Source organism: Argiope bruennichi, chromosome X2 (assembly GCF_947563725.1).
Source record: "Argiope bruennichi chromosome X2, qqArgBrue1.1, whole genome shotgun sequence".
NCBI lineage: Eukaryota > Metazoa > Arthropoda > Arachnida > Araneae > Araneidae > Argiope > Argiope bruennichi.
The window spans coordinates 29,076,760-29,092,754 of NC_079163.1; the positions used below are offsets into that span (position 1 = coordinate 29,076,760).

General features: G+C 31.6%; 1 protein-coding gene across 1 annotated transcript in view; it reads right to left on the minus strand.

Moving 5' to 3' along the window:
- The window catches only part of LOC129959926 (ectopic P granules protein 5 homolog), a 141,738-nt gene that overhangs the window by 11,082 nt on the left and 114,661 nt on the right, over positions 1-15,995 (minus strand). The window contains exons 39-40 of the mRNA XM_056072829.1: positions 998-1,168; positions 389-558 (exon numbers count right to left, since the gene is read on the minus strand). Of these exons, the coding sequence (XP_055928804.1) occupies positions 389-558; positions 998-1,168 (341 nt within the window). The remainder of the gene's footprint in view (positions 1-388; positions 559-997; positions 1,169-15,995) is intronic.

The following is a 15,995-nucleotide window of genomic DNA, read 5'->3' on the forward strand; positions in this document are numbered from 1 at the left end:
ATATGAATACATCATAATCAACAATTTTTAAAAGAAAAAAATTGATCGAATGAAAAATTCCTCAAAAGTAGCAATTTCTTTTCAAAATATGCAAAAGTGGCAGAGATAAAGTGTTAGAAGCATTTGAAAACTAAAATGCAGTCAATTTGTTAAAAATGGCAGCAAGGGTTCCAACCGAGCATCAAAAGAAAACATAAAAATCACTGGATTACTTACTCTCAAGTTAGTGAATTAAATGTTGTTTGAACAGTCAGAAAATATACCATAATAGCTACAAAAACATTTTTAAAGCACATTTAAAAGAAGTTAATTCTACCAAAATGTACATTACTTTTGTTACTTTATTACATCAAAAACTGCAACAAAATGATATTAAAATAAGACTTACAAAGCACATTCCTTCCAAATCCTCTGAATTGGGATGAAACTGATCCCATGGCAAATTTAAACATTCAGAGTGACACAGTGCAACTGAGTAATGCCTTAATCCAGGTGTTACATATATTTCCACATAAGAGCTCCAGAAATATGACAAAATACATTTTTCACAATTATATCCTATTTAAAAAAGCAAATATTTATATTGAATATATGTACTCAAGATCAATGAAATAAAACCAGAATCAAAGCAAAAAGTTATTTGAATGAATCTTTCTAAATGCAAACTAAATGTAAGATACTGTAATGTAAATTTTAATAATATAATAAAATTTTCCAAGCACATTCTAGCATTTTGACAATTTTTAATAAATGAATAAAAAAAACACCACAGAGTAAAAACAAGATCTTAATACAATCAGTTTTCAATCATTATGAAACAGATAAAAATAGATAAATGCAAAAACTTAAAAGATAAATATATTTTAAAAGCAGAAAGAAAACTCTTTATTATACAGAAATTTACATTGCAGCAAATAGATACTAAGTTTAAAATCAAACATATGCATGCACAATGAATACTCAAACAAGAAATAAAATCAAACACAGCAGAACACACCTAATAATTTATCATGAAAATTTCTCAAACAAATAGTAAACATTTGAAACATGAATCTCGCATCATCTAATTGTTCATCAGACCAAGAAAATATGAAACTTGTTTCTTTTTGTGCAGGATGTAACCATGGGTAAAAAGAATGATGCAGTGATTTCCATAATTGAGAAATATCTGCAAAAGAGAATAAGAAGTGTCAAAATTGATATTAATTTTAACAAATGTATTAATTACAAAATATTGTAATTTTTATGTTTGTAAATACTCCGATTGATTGAAACTGCATACCTTTTTTTTAGAAAAATATGAGTTCAAAGCAAAGTATAATGTTTCTAAACTAAAGGAAAAGAATTCAATATTTAAAATTTGGAATTATGAAATTCTGCCATTCTTATATCATGCAGTTTGCTTTTAAACACTTAAAATGTAGTCATAAGTTTTGCAATTCATTTCAGAAATATTTTTAACAATATGGTGTTTAAGAAATATTTCATTTTATTAATATTGTATATGGTGTGAAAAATATCTATTTAGATGTAAAAAAAAATTAAAAACAGAGTTCCATTCCTGTACAGGTTAATGAATGTAGAAAGAGAAAAGTTTTTAACTTTCTAAATAGAAAATTTTTAAAAGTAAATATGCCAGTTTTCAAATTATTATATATCTTACAAAAATTTAAAAATTAGAGCAAAAATTTTGTAAGGAATTATTAACCGATATTAAGACTAATGTATTTTTGTACTTTAAGTAGCTGAAAGTTCAAAATAATATATGTGAAAATAATAAGAAAAAAAAACAAAAAACTAAATAGTTTTAAATAATGAACTAGAATAATTTTTTTTTAAATTATATATAATGGCATATACTATGTTTTAACATGCAGTATACAAACAATATCAAACTCAAATGATTTCTTAGAAAAAAACTTATTCCTTTAATAATGAAATATAATTTTGCTTGCGGCTGTACTTTCTGTTGACCCCCCCCCTCCTTCATATGCATGCATATAGATGTCAAACAAGAGTAAAATAAAACAAGGATAAACATTAAAGGAGAATATTGTTATATGGAAGAAATTATTGTAGGCCGTTAGGCTGCGGTGGCTTGGCGGTAAGGTATGTATCGTAAGCCGTAGGGTTCCAGGTTCGAAACCCGAATCCACCAAAAAACTGTCGAGTAAGGGGGTCTGTTGCATGTTAAATCCGTCAGGGTCAAACGTGCACCCCCCCCCCGCGCTGGCATGGTGTGGTGTGGAAAGGAGGGTGCCAGCTCAGGTGTCGCCCTCGTCATCTGACCGCGGTTCAAAATTACGAAGTCCGTCCCAAAATAGCCCTAGTGTTGCTTTACAACAGGACGTTCATATAACTAAACTACAGCAGGCCGTTCATAAAGTATATACAGGGTGAGTTCGACCTAATCTGCTAAACGAAAGAGGGCAATAGAAAAGCCCATGTGGATAATAAAATACTATGGCAACAGTGTCCTGTCTCTCACCGTTTGTAATTTATGGCGGATAAATTGATTACGCTATCAATTGGAGAGAACTCTTAATTTTAAAGAAAGTGTCAGAGGTTTACCGCCGAAAGGGAGGGCAAGACAATTATGACAAGAGGCAAGCACAATTTCTCTTAAAGTAATTCATAATTAAATTTACATTAAAATAAAGCCATTAAGTATTAGTTAGTTCAATAAAATTCTTCACCCTCTTAATTTTCTTTGGTATTCAGATGCTAATCCTAATTTTTTCGCTCATTGTAAAAACAAATTGCATATTTGCAAAAAAACTATTCTCAGTTTCTTTTACGGACATCAAAAGATTCTCAATATCTGAGTCGATTTTTTATGAGACATTTAAATGCATTGAGATTGAATTCTAGAAAAAATATGGTTATATTGCATTCTAGATTTCAGGATACAGATCGAAACACAGGTTATAACAATCAATCACCCGAAATTTGTTGTAGCATGATTATAAAAGATATTTAATCGGACTAACAAGGAATACATTTCTAGCTACTTTGAATTTGGATAGAATTAAACAAAATTCTTAATCTTCTGGATTTTTTCATACATATAAATATTTCAATTACAACAAAAATGAATTAATCGAACAGAGTTACAATAATTTATAATTATTGTAACTCTGTTATTTATACTTATAATAAAGCTCAATGTGTGTGTGTTTGTGCTCTATAGGCCAGACCGTTTGACTTACAGCTACCAAATTTGGTACATGTACACCTTGGAGGTCGGGAATGTGGACCTGGGGTACCTTTTTTGAATTTTTAATTAGAATTTTAATTATTAATTAAAAACCAACTTTCCCGCCAAAAAATCTTTATTTCCTGACCGCCAAATGAGTAAGGCTTCAGTTCCCCCCCCCACGCTAATGAGGTTAGGTTTAACATTTTTCAACCGATTATTTCAAATGATTCTGTTTATTTTCTTAATGTTTGATGCATTTAAAATTAAGCATTGTTAATTAATCGATCTTTCAGATTCATTCTGAAGTACTTTTGAATTAAAACAAAACAGAATAAAGGAAATTAAAAATTTCTAATCTGCATAGCGTTATTTCAACCATTTTCAACGGATGCGGACTTGATTTAAATTATTTTTAGATTAGTTGTATGCTTTTGTAATTAAATTGTATTTATGTTGTTATATATTTTTTGTATATGCCTATAGTTTTAAGTACATCGTTTTTTAAGTAGTTTTTTTAACCTGTTTTCAACCGATTATTTTAAACGATTCTGTTAAACATTGTTAATTAATCGATCTGCTCATGATGAACCTGAGAAATTTTGTTAACAAATTCTTGAGATATTACAGAAATTAAGAAAGATATTCTTTAGTGCCCATAAGGTTTAAATTCTCAGTGACTCTGCTTTCAGTAATCATATTAATAAAAAAAATGCTTTATTTCAGCAAAAAATATTATATTAATTGCAGATTAATCATTTCCACTTTAATTTAAAGCATAAATTCTACGGGAGTTAACAGAAAATTAGGGAGATACATATTACGTTATGACTGAAGGTCTTTATAATATTAGGGGTAAATTATATGACAATTCAAAATTTGAAGTTTTAAAATATTTTGATGAAGAAGCTATTAAAGTAGGAATTACATAAAATATTTAATTATTAAAATTTTAACGAGCATTAATATTGGTGAACAGGCTGGTCGCCAAAGGCGGCTAGTATTTAATAAAATGAAACAAAATTTAAAAATTCAAAAGAATTCTTTTCATTTAGTTAATTTTCTTGAAATAGAACAATGCATCAACAATATATATATATATAATGATATTTTAAACTCTAATCTCAATTTAATTAATTACCAAGGTTTTATCTTAATTTAGCCCATAGTGACTTCATTCAAAAATATTCTCATATTTACTGATCCAATTCCACTTTTTGGACTTAATTAATGACAAAGTGACAAATTCTCCCTGTGTTTCCCTTGCATCGTCGGCGCGTGTAGCGAAAATCCCTATCGAAATCTCATTATATATAAGCACTATGGAGAAATATTTTCCCTATCACAATCTCAGGTTATATAAGACCAGGGATAAAATGCCCAATAGCTTTTTCCTCATTCCTTTCTGTGTTGTGTGTGTGTGCTCATCGCTTGTACATATTGCCTGCTTCTCCAAGATGAAATAAAACGACGTCACGAAACCGAATTTCTCTTCACTGTCTTCGAAACTACATTCTGCTTCACATAAAATAATGCTTACATATATATATATATATATAAAGAGTCGACAGGGTAGTTTCCTCTGAAAAATTACCAAATGAACTAAAAGAATTAAAATTAAATCCACGGGTGAGACTCCGACGTTGCATTGCGTCTCCGCAGCTGGCCGTGCATCGAAGATGGATTCGTACTGGTGCGGCCGCTTCCTCCGATCAAGGTCGGCCGGCCATGCTGTCTCCGATGCCTCCAAAATTGCCTTTTGTGATTCCTTAAAAAGTGATTAGTGTTTCCTGACTCAACGGGTGAAAATTAAGATTTATACTGTGTTTTTCTTTTGATTTTCCATATTTAAATTTTAGAATTATTGCAAATTATATTTTTATAGTATTATTTAAAATATTAAATTTTAGTCTTTTATCAAATCTATTTTTTTTAAATTTTTATGCATAAATTTATAATGTTTTTTTTATTTGAAATATACTTTAATGTTGTTAAGATCAGGAAAAATGACTGATCCACATAAAACAAATGTTTCTAACCTTCAGAGTCAAAGTTCAGAAAATAAAATTGATAAAGAAGAAAATGATCAAATAGCCCAAGAACTCTCCACAATCCCTTTTGATTCCGAAAATGGAATGAAAGTGGATTTATGGTTGGGATATTTCAATAAAATTTGTCGAGAGAATAACAAAACTGACTTGTGGAAAATTTAAAATATTGCAAAATGTCTTAAAGGGCCAGCTTTAACTCAATGTATAAATAGTTGTTTAAATATAGATAATTTTGATGATTTATGTTGTATATTAACTGAACAGTTTATTCAACCAAATATTGTTTATTTCACAATTGAAATTTGATTAAAAATGCTAAATTAGTTGATTATTTCCATAAAAAATTAAATTATGGCAGACAGTTAGGCCTTAATCCACAACTGGTTTTAGAAGGTCTTACTGATGGGCTGCCAACTCAACTAAAACAATTGGTAAGCATAAAAGCTCCTTGTACCCCTACAGAATGGCTTATAATAATAATTAAACTATTAAAAATGGAAGAATCTTCAGAACCAAACCCAAGCAGGTGTAACGAAACCAGAATCAGAGTAAGGCAACCAGCACCTTTTATACCTAGGCATAATTTTAATAATAGATTTCAAAATTCTTTTATTCTTCAAGCTCACAATAATTTTAAGACAAAATTATCGTAATTCCATAAGGCCACGTCTCGAAAATTCCAATAACTATGGTCATAATTTGCATTTCCAACAAAGATTACCATACTCTCAATGTAGAATTTGTAAAAAAAGTATTCCAAATGCTTATCATTAGGCACAAGTATGTCCTTTTCATCAACCCCAATTTATGACAAATGTTTCAATAACAGCCAATTTAACTTCCCCGTGCACAGAAGTCAATCTTGGCTGTTCTCAAAATCCTGGAAAGAAACAAAATTCTCCTAATGAGGCCCCTGGCCCAGTACAATGGCAATTATTAGTGTCCGGACACAACTCAACTTTACTAAGTCTAGCTAACTTGGACAATGTTTATAATCCTCATAGTAATGTAAATATTATTATTGACACAAGATCCACTCTTTCAATTATATCTGCAGATATTGAGGAAAAATTTAACTTGATAAGAAAAAATGTAAACCCTATTAAGAGTCAAACAAGCACATGGAACATTCCAATTAACCCAAATTTGTGACATATATTTAAAAATTGGCCAAATAAATAAGAAAATCAAATTATATATTATGGACAATCCTTTACCATATATCATTTTAGGACTTCCAGATTGTAGTTTATTATAAATTATTGTGACAAAAATAAAATATTTCAAAATGGAAAAATTATTACCAATTTGCATACCAACAATAATTATATGTCTTTACATATTGTTGAAAACACTAGTGATAATAAGGTCAAGGTCGTGAATAACTCAGAGGAAATTTTTCCACCTCTGACTGTAAACAAACTATCTGAACCTATGTTATCTCTGGTGTCAGAATATTTTCATGTATTTGCAAAAAATAAATATGATGTTGGTAGAATAAGAATGGAACTCCCTAAAATAAATTTAACATCCGATTTATCAGTGTCACAAAGGGCTTATAGAAGCTCTGATACTGGTGAAATTGAAATAAATAAGCAAATTAAAAATTCGTTAGATGCAGATTTAATAAAAGAATCTACTAGTAATTATTCCTCCCCTGTAACATTAGCATACAAAAGAAATAAAATAGAAAAAGTCGTCTTTGTATTAATTATCGTAAAATTAATTCCCTTTGCAAATATGAGGCAGAGCCTCTCCCTGGAATAGATACCTTTTTAGATAAATTAAGTACTGCTAAAGTTTTTTCAACTTTGGATCTTGCATCTGGATATTGGCACATACCCTTGCATGAATAAGATAAACATAAATTGGCATTTGTAACTACTGAAGGATTGTATGAATTTCAAGTCCTACCTTTTGGCTTTAAAAATGCACCTGCAATATTTAATAGAACTATTTGTAGAATTTTGAATAAGCATAAATTTTCAAATTTTGCATGTCATTATTTTGATGACATAGTAGTTTTCTCTAACTCATTAGAGGAACACTATGATCATTTAAAACAGATTTTTCAAATGTGTGAAAAACAAAACATTAAATTAAAATTTTCTAAACGTGTGTTTGCTTAAGATAAAATTAATTTCTTGGGGATATGAAGTTAAAGAAGGAGACATTTCTCCGGATAATCATAATATTGAAAGTATTAAAAATTTACAACCTCCAAAAAAATGTTCAACAACTTCAAGGTTTTCTTGGCTCTGTAAATGTTTATAATAAGTTTATTAATTCTTATGCTAAAATTATAGAACCCTTAAATAATCTTCTTTAAAAAGATATACTGTAGCGGATTTGTTATGAGCGAGGATAGAACCTAGGACCTTGTAGTTCGCAGCCGAGTAACAAGACCACAATACAAAAGCAGTTGCTTGTGTAGCGTAGCTGTTAACTGGCTTATAAGCTTTCACTACAGACTCTCCCTCCAGTGAGTCGGAGGTGAGACGAACGATATGGCTGTTGAGTGGTGATGTATTAGCTGTTGAGTCTAATGTGCCTGTACCCATTTGAGCAGCGCTAAGCGTTATGGCGAGCGTGTATGGGTGAGTGGTTGCTGATGCTGTTGCGCCAAGTAAGTCTGCCGACTTTGTGTTGCTAAAAATGATACACCATGGAAATGGACAGAAGACTGTCAAAACGCTTTTGAAATATTAAAAAATAAATTGATATCTATACCAGTGTTACAACTATATAACCCTAATTTACCTCTTCATGTTTTTTTGTGATGCATCACAGGTAGCCATTGGAGCTGTTCTAAAATAGCCCTGACTGTTCTGGTAAATTACATCCTGTATCTTATAATTCAAGAACTTTTACGTTCTTATGAAAAAAATTATTGTATAACTGAGTTGGAATGTTTAGCAATAGTAGATGCTCTTGATAAATTTTATTACTATTTACATGGAAAAAAAAAATTCATAATTCATACTGCTCTTATTTGGCTTAAAAATGTAAAAAATTTAAGGGGAAAATTATTTCGTTGGTCTTTAAAATTAAGCATGTTTGATTATGAAGTTAGATATTTAAAGGGAACAGCTAATGTTGAAGCTGATATGTTATCAAGGCATCCTACTGCTCAATATCTCCAACATTCTGTGCATTTATTGGAATTAGATGAGATAAGACACTATCAAAATTTAGACACTTTAGATAATACTAAATATAAAAATATTAATGATGTACTAGTAGTTAAAAAGAAAAATTTGTTTAAAATAGTTGTACCTTTTTCTCTTGATAAATTTTATTACTATTTACATGGAAAAAAAATTCATAATTCATACTGCTCTTGTTTGGCTTAAAAATGTAAAAAATTTAAGGGGAAGATTATTTCGTTGGTCTTTAAAATTAAGCATGTTTGATTATGAAGTTAGATATTTAAAGGGAACAGCTAATGTTGAAGCTGATATGTTATCAAGGCATCCTACTGCTCAATATCTCCAACATTCTGTGCATTTATTGGAATTAGATGAGATAAGACACTATCAAAATTTAGACACTTTAGATAATACTAAATATAAAAATATTAATGATGTACTAGTAGTTAAAAAGAAAAATTTGTTTAAAATAGTTGTACCTTTTTCTCTTGATAAATTTTATTACTATTTACATGGAAAAAAAATTCATAATTCATACTGCTCTTGTTTGGCTTAAAAATGTAAAAAATTTAAGGGGAAGATTATTTCGTTGGTCTTTAAAATTAAGCATGTTTGATTATGAAGTTAAATAGTTAAAGGGAACAGCTAATGTTGAAGCTGATATGTTATCAAGGCATCCTACTGCTCAATATCTCCAACATTCTGTGCATTTATTGGAATTAGATGAGAAGACACTATCAAAATTTAGACACTTTAGATAGTACTAAATATAAAAATATTAATGATGTACTAGTAGTTAAAAAGAAAAATTTGTTTAAAATAGTTGTACCTTTTTCTCTCAGAAGAAAAGTTTTGCAAAAGGCTCATGAACAATTTGGGCATCCAGGTACTCAAAAAATGATAAATTTAATTACTCCTCAGTATTATTGGCCCCATATTACTCAAGATATTGCACTTTTTGTGAAACATTGTGATATTTGTCAATTAAATAAAAAGATAAAGCAAAAAAGATTTGGCCTTTTACAGGTTGTGCCCCCCACAGATCGCTTTTTTGAATGTTTTTCTGTCAATACTGTTGGTGGATTTAATTATTACAATCCAACTAAAAAATTTCTTCATATAGTAATTGATCATGCAACTAGATTTGTTTGAGCTTTTCCTTCCAAAAATGAAAATTCTGAAACTTATATTAATATATTAAAGCAAGTTTTCCAAATTCAGGTACCTTCTAAATTATTAACTGATAGAAATGGTGCTTTTACCTCATCTAAATTCAAACATTTCCTCAGAAATTACAGTGTCAAATATCTGTTAACATCTTCACATCATCCACAAACTAATGGGAAATGTGAAAGTGTTGACCAGTCAATTGTAGCTAAATTTAAGTGCAAAGTCAATTCTTCTCCTACTAAAATTCCTTGGACTAGACTTTTAGAACAAGTAATCAATGAATATAATTTAACACCCCATTCAGTTACAAAATTTTCCCCTGCATATTTGTTATTTGGCACTTTACCTTATTCTCTTCCTTTAACTCAAAATCAATTCTATCCTCCAGTAGAAGAAGCCAGAAAATTAGCTAAAGATAATGCAATAAAATATCATGATAAAAATAAAATATGATGCTAGATTTATAGATTCTCCATTCAAACCTGGTGACATTATAATGTATGAAGAATTTAATTATCCAAATCGTAGAAAATTCAGATGTAAATTATTTTTAGGTCCAGATGAAATAGTAACTAAAATTTCATATGTAAATTACGAAATAACTAGTCAAATGCATTAACAAACAAAGCTATTGATATTGTCCATGTATCAAAATTAAAAACATATTATCCACCAGAAAAATTAAAATTAAGTCATGAATAATAATTTAAATTAAAAAAAAAATCTTTTCATTTCCCATGTTTCTTCCACATAAATCCTAACTTAGGTTGGCCCATTGTCTCCACTCATAAGAGTTAATTTTTCTTTTCTTCATGATGATGATGATAGGCGCCATCACAACATAAATTCAAATACCTCGGTCTTATTGAGATGTGAGTATAGGGTCAATCTCACAATTAATTTCTATCTCTTTCTATTTTTATCCTGGATATGTTGTTCTCCACTTTGGAAATAAATGTTCCTGGATGAGAGTAGAAAGAGAATAAGAACTATGTCTCCCTTCTTGATGTCCTAATTTTGGGTCATTAAGTTTCACCCACTACTAGAAATTGGTGGACAAGGTTGAACTATTCACCACTAATTGGCTAACTAGTGGGTTAACGTTTTTCTTTTAAAATTGCACATTTTTATACCATTTGTTTTGATTATTAATGTTATAATAAGAATATTTTGAATCTCATATTATTATTTTCAGATTCAAGTGTTATATACAAAAATTCGAACTATGTTGATATTTTATTAGTATATAAGTTCAATTTATTATTCCATTATTTTACATCCAATTTGATAATTTCTTGAGCCTTCTACTATTTAAAGGACACTGTGTGCAAGCATTCTTTAAAGATATTCCTCACCAAATAGAGACAACCTTACAGACTAAGAGACAATAGACTGAGTTTCTGCAGAAAATCATTTTTATACTGAACATTTTAATATTATTATTTTTGGTATTGTTGAATATTTAAGTTTATCTAATATTTTCACAGATATCACTTTATCTTTTTTTATGCTTTACATAATCTTGTTCAAAATGATTTTTATATTAATATAAAGGTAAGGGAAACTTGGGTTATCACTTTTAATATGCCTTTAAATTTTAGTTTCTTGCTTGAACACCACTGTAGGGTGTAACTGTGTGTCGAAAACCCCCCGGCGTACTTCCACGTCTTGCGGTGGGGGCAAAATTGTAAAAATATTTTAAACTCTAATCTCAATTTAATAAATTTCCAAGGTTTTATCTTAATTTAGCTCATAGTAACTCCATTCTAAAATATTCTCTTATATCTTGGTCCAATTCCACTTTCTGTACTTAATTAATTCAAAAGAATCTTTGTAAAATTGCTGAATCGGCTAAAAGCCAAACTTTCCCACACTCCGAGTGAAGGGACAAAATACTGCTGAAGTGACAATTTTTTTTTAAAAAAAAAGATCCCTATGTTTTCCTTGCTTTGTCGGCGCATGTAACGAAAATCCCTATCGAAATCTCATTATATATAAGCACTATGGAGAAATATTTTTCCTGTCAATTTCTCCGGTTATATAAGACCAGGGATAAAATATTCACGAGCTTTTCCCTCATTTCTTTTTGTGTCATTCTGTGTTGTGTGTTGCTCGTGGCTCCTGCTTGTACATAATGCGTGCTTCTCAAAGATGAAATAAAGCGACGTCACGAAATCGAAAGCCTCTTCACTGCATTCTGCTGTGAAAGAAACTGCACTCTGCTTCACATAAAATAATGCTTATATATATATATATATATATATATATATATATATATATATATATATATGTAGTGATTGGATTTTGAAGCGTTAGGAAATAAACGTTCATAGATGGCGCTAGGCAACTAGCGCGAGTGTAATTAAAAAGAGTGATGTCATTCGAGTGTTGGCTCTTGGAGGAGAAGGAGTTACTGAGCAGAGTAACTCGAACGAATTTGCAATAAATTTTTTAAGTTTTCTATTTGCCTAATTTTTTTCAAAGCACTCACGAACCAGCCACGACATTTGGCGCAGTCGACAGGATTGAGAATCGAGGGCTATTTTTGACGAACTTGAAATCGAACTTCATTCGATAAAGGTGTGTGCTTTCGGTATCAATATGGCCTTCCTAGGCAGTGCGAAAAAGGAAGATTTGAAGTTGTTGGCTGAAGAGCTGGGTGAAACTGTTTCATTAGAGATGAAAATTGTGGACTTTAAAAAAATAATTACTGGAAGTAAAAATTACGAGGAAGAGTTTGTGAAGAAACAAATGATAGTTATTATAGAGGATAGAAAAGAGAGAGAAGATCAAAAACGAAAGCAAGAAGAACGAGAATTTGAAGAAAGAAAAATTAAAGAAAAACAAAAACGAAAGCAAGAAGAACGAGAATTTGAAGAAAGAAAAATTAAAGAAGAGTGGGAATTGCAGGAGAAAAAGGCACAAAAAGAACGAGAATTCGAACTTGAGAAACTGAAGCTGCAATATTCCAGTGTACCCGTGGATGTCGAATTACCAACTCCCAAGATAGAACTCAGGCACGTGATGTAAAAATTCGATGAAAAGAACAGTGATATCAGTTTATATTTGCTGTTGTTCGAGAGACAAGCCGAGTGGGCTCAAATAAAACGAGAAGATTACGTGTCGCATCTATTAGGATTATTGCCAACGGATATAACCCAACTCATCGCTCGAGAGCCAATCGAGAAAGTTAAGGACTATGACCACATCAAGAGTTTATTAGTGAAACGATTTAAACTCAGCCCGGAAAAATTCAGGCAAAAGTTTATGACTCATTTTAAAAGACCGGAGACTACCTGGTGCGATTTTACTTACGAACTTAAAAATTATTTTGAGCAATGGATTCAAGGATTGGAAATAACTACTTTTGAAAGTTTGTCGGGTTTACTCATAACAGAACAGATAAAGCGAAAAGTACCTACGGATATTAAAGAACCTTTTATTGATGTTTGGCCACAATTCACGAATCCAAACGAAACTGCAAGCAAATTAGATGATTATGAAAATGTGCGATCAAACAGTGTGAGGAAAAAGAAAGAACTATATCAAGAGAATAACTTTTCTAAACATCAAACCTACGACGAAAGAGAAGAGAGACATTTTTCGGAACGGAGATATGTACCTCCGCATCAACGAGAATTCAGAAACAAAAACTTTCATAAAAACGAAACTACAAATTCAAGAAAAGTAACAAGAGACTGTTACGTTTGTGGATTGTCACATTTTGCTATAGACTGTCCAAATAGACATAAAAAATCGCAGTTAAGAGAATCTGCGGAAGAAAAGAAACGGGAAGACATTTTAACCGCGGAAATTCAGTCGGAATTAATTAATGGTGAAAAAAGCTTAAATATCAACCCTTTACAATACGTTGATATTTGTGTGGACAATAGAGAACTGAAAACCCTAGTTGACTCAGGTGCTATGATACCAGTTTTAAATTCTAAATATGTGTCAAGTGAACAAAAAGAAAAAGGAAAGATAATTTTAAAAAGTGCATTTGGAGAAAGGATTAACGCTACTCTTTTGAGTTTTCAAATATCATTAAAAGATAAAAACAACGAAGGATTTTCCAGGCCTATTGAGATAGTTGCAGCTGTCACGGATAGAATTCAAGAGCAATTCATCATCCCCCCCCCCTCTGTATTAAATTTATTGGGAGAAAGCATAAACCACAGCCGCACCCAAAACTTGTCTGGATTAGAGGCGCCGATGGAAGAGAGCTTTGATGAATTTATGATTTGTTGTGGAGTTAGTCAGAGCGAAAAACAACCGAGCGGAAATGAAAGCGATTCTTTGGATAAGAAAAACAAAATTAATGCGTTGAAAGAAGAACACAGAAAATGTGATACTTTGCAGTCAGTAAGAAAAAATGTATCGCTTGGAAAAGGAAACTTTTTATGAATAATGAATTAATATTCCACCGGGATAAAATATTGGGCGAAAAAGTAAGTCAGTTGGTTTTGCCCAAAAATAAGAGACAGCAAGTTCTTAAATTAGCACATGAATCAATTTTCGGATGCCATATGGGATTAAAAAAGACTAGTGAAAGAATTAAATACAGTTTTTATTGGCCAAATATGACAGATGATATTAAAAACTTTTGTAGATCCTGTAAAGAATGCCAGTTGAGGAGTCCGGAAAAAATGATTGATAAAATTCCTATTACTCCTGTTCTCCGTCCGGAATTGCCATTTGAGATAGTAAATATAGACCTAATAGGACCCATTGAACCCCCTTCTGCTCGTCGGCATAAGTATGTATTATGTCTAATGGACCAGCATTCTCGATGGCCGGAGGCTATACCTCTTCGTTCGTTAACGGCTAAAGCTACGTGTGATGCTTTATTGGAGATATTCATGCGGACTGGAATAGCCAATGTTATTGCAAGTGATAATGAAACGAACTTTATTTCTAAGTTAACCCAGGAATTCATGAAAAGATTAGGTTGTGCTCCCAGATTTATGACGCCTAACCATCCAGCTGGGAATGGCCTTATAGAAAGATATAATAGGGTGTTCAAAAATTCACTCCATCACATTATCAGAACTGATCCGAGTAATTGGGATAAATACATTCCATATATGCTTTTTGCTGTTCAGGGAAGTTCCTAACTGTACGACGGGTGTTTCGCCATTCAAGTTGATGTATGGACGTGAAGCACGAGGACCTCTCAGTGTTCTAAAATCGAGCTGGTGTGGTGATATTGCCATTCCGTTAAACATGGAGAAATCAGTTGTGGATTATTTACAGGAGCAAAAAATAAACTTAGAAAGAGCTGCAGAGGAAGCATCTCTCATCGCTTCTGGTAAACAGCAGGCATATGCATAATATTTTAACCGCCGAACCGCTTCTAAGGAATTTAAGCCAGGTGACCAAGTTTATTTATTAATACCTGATTCATCGAACAAATTGTATGCCCGTTGGACTGGTCCTGGAGAAGTTATCGAGCATTGCCCTCCACATTCATATAAAGTAAAACTTAGCGATGGAAAAATTCGGCATTGTCATGCAAATAAAATGCGGAAATACTACCCAAGAATTAATGCTGTAGGCATGATCTTTGAAGATGATGTAGACTTTGGAGAAGTTTATTCATCCCCCAGTTATAAAAATGTATGTTACTGGAAAGAGATATTTAATCAAGTGGATTTGCGACATCTTTCTGAGGAAGTGAAATGTCTAATCTTGAACTTATTGCGGAATCATCATTCAATATTTACCGGACAAGTTAGAGTTGCAAAGGTTGGTCATCACAAGATAAAATTAGAGGACGATAAAGAAAGGAAAAAACCTTACGTGTACAGGATTCCTGAAGCGCTGAAACCTCAAATAGACTCCCAAATCGAAGAACTCCTAAAACTAGATCTAATTGAAGAGAGCTCAGCTGACATTGCTTATCCTATAGTCTGTGTAAACAAGAAGGATGGATCTATCAGGATGTGCGTGGATTATCGAGCTTTGAATGCAGCGACTAAAACCGACGATTCCCCCATGGAAAACGCAACGGAATTAATATATTCCATAGGACAGGCAAATGTGATTAGTGTGTTAGATCTTTTGAAGGGGTACTATTCGTTTCCCATGGAAGAAGATTCGCGGGATTATACATCTTTTAAGACCCATAGAGCACAATATCGTTTTAAGGTAATGCCTTTTGGGCTGAAAAATGCAGCTGCTACTTTTCAAAGGGAAATGAACAAAGCATTGTCGCCATACAGAGAATTTTGCCGTGCTTATATTGATGACATTGCTATATTCTCCAATGATATTCCCTCTCACTTGAAACATCTTCATTTGGTGCTGGATAGATTGGAAGAGCTGGAATTCACTGTTAATCTTTCAAAGTGTGATTTGCGAAATCTGAAATTCCATACCTGGGACATATAATTGGCTCAAGAAAGCATCAAGCTGATCCAGCTAAGTTAG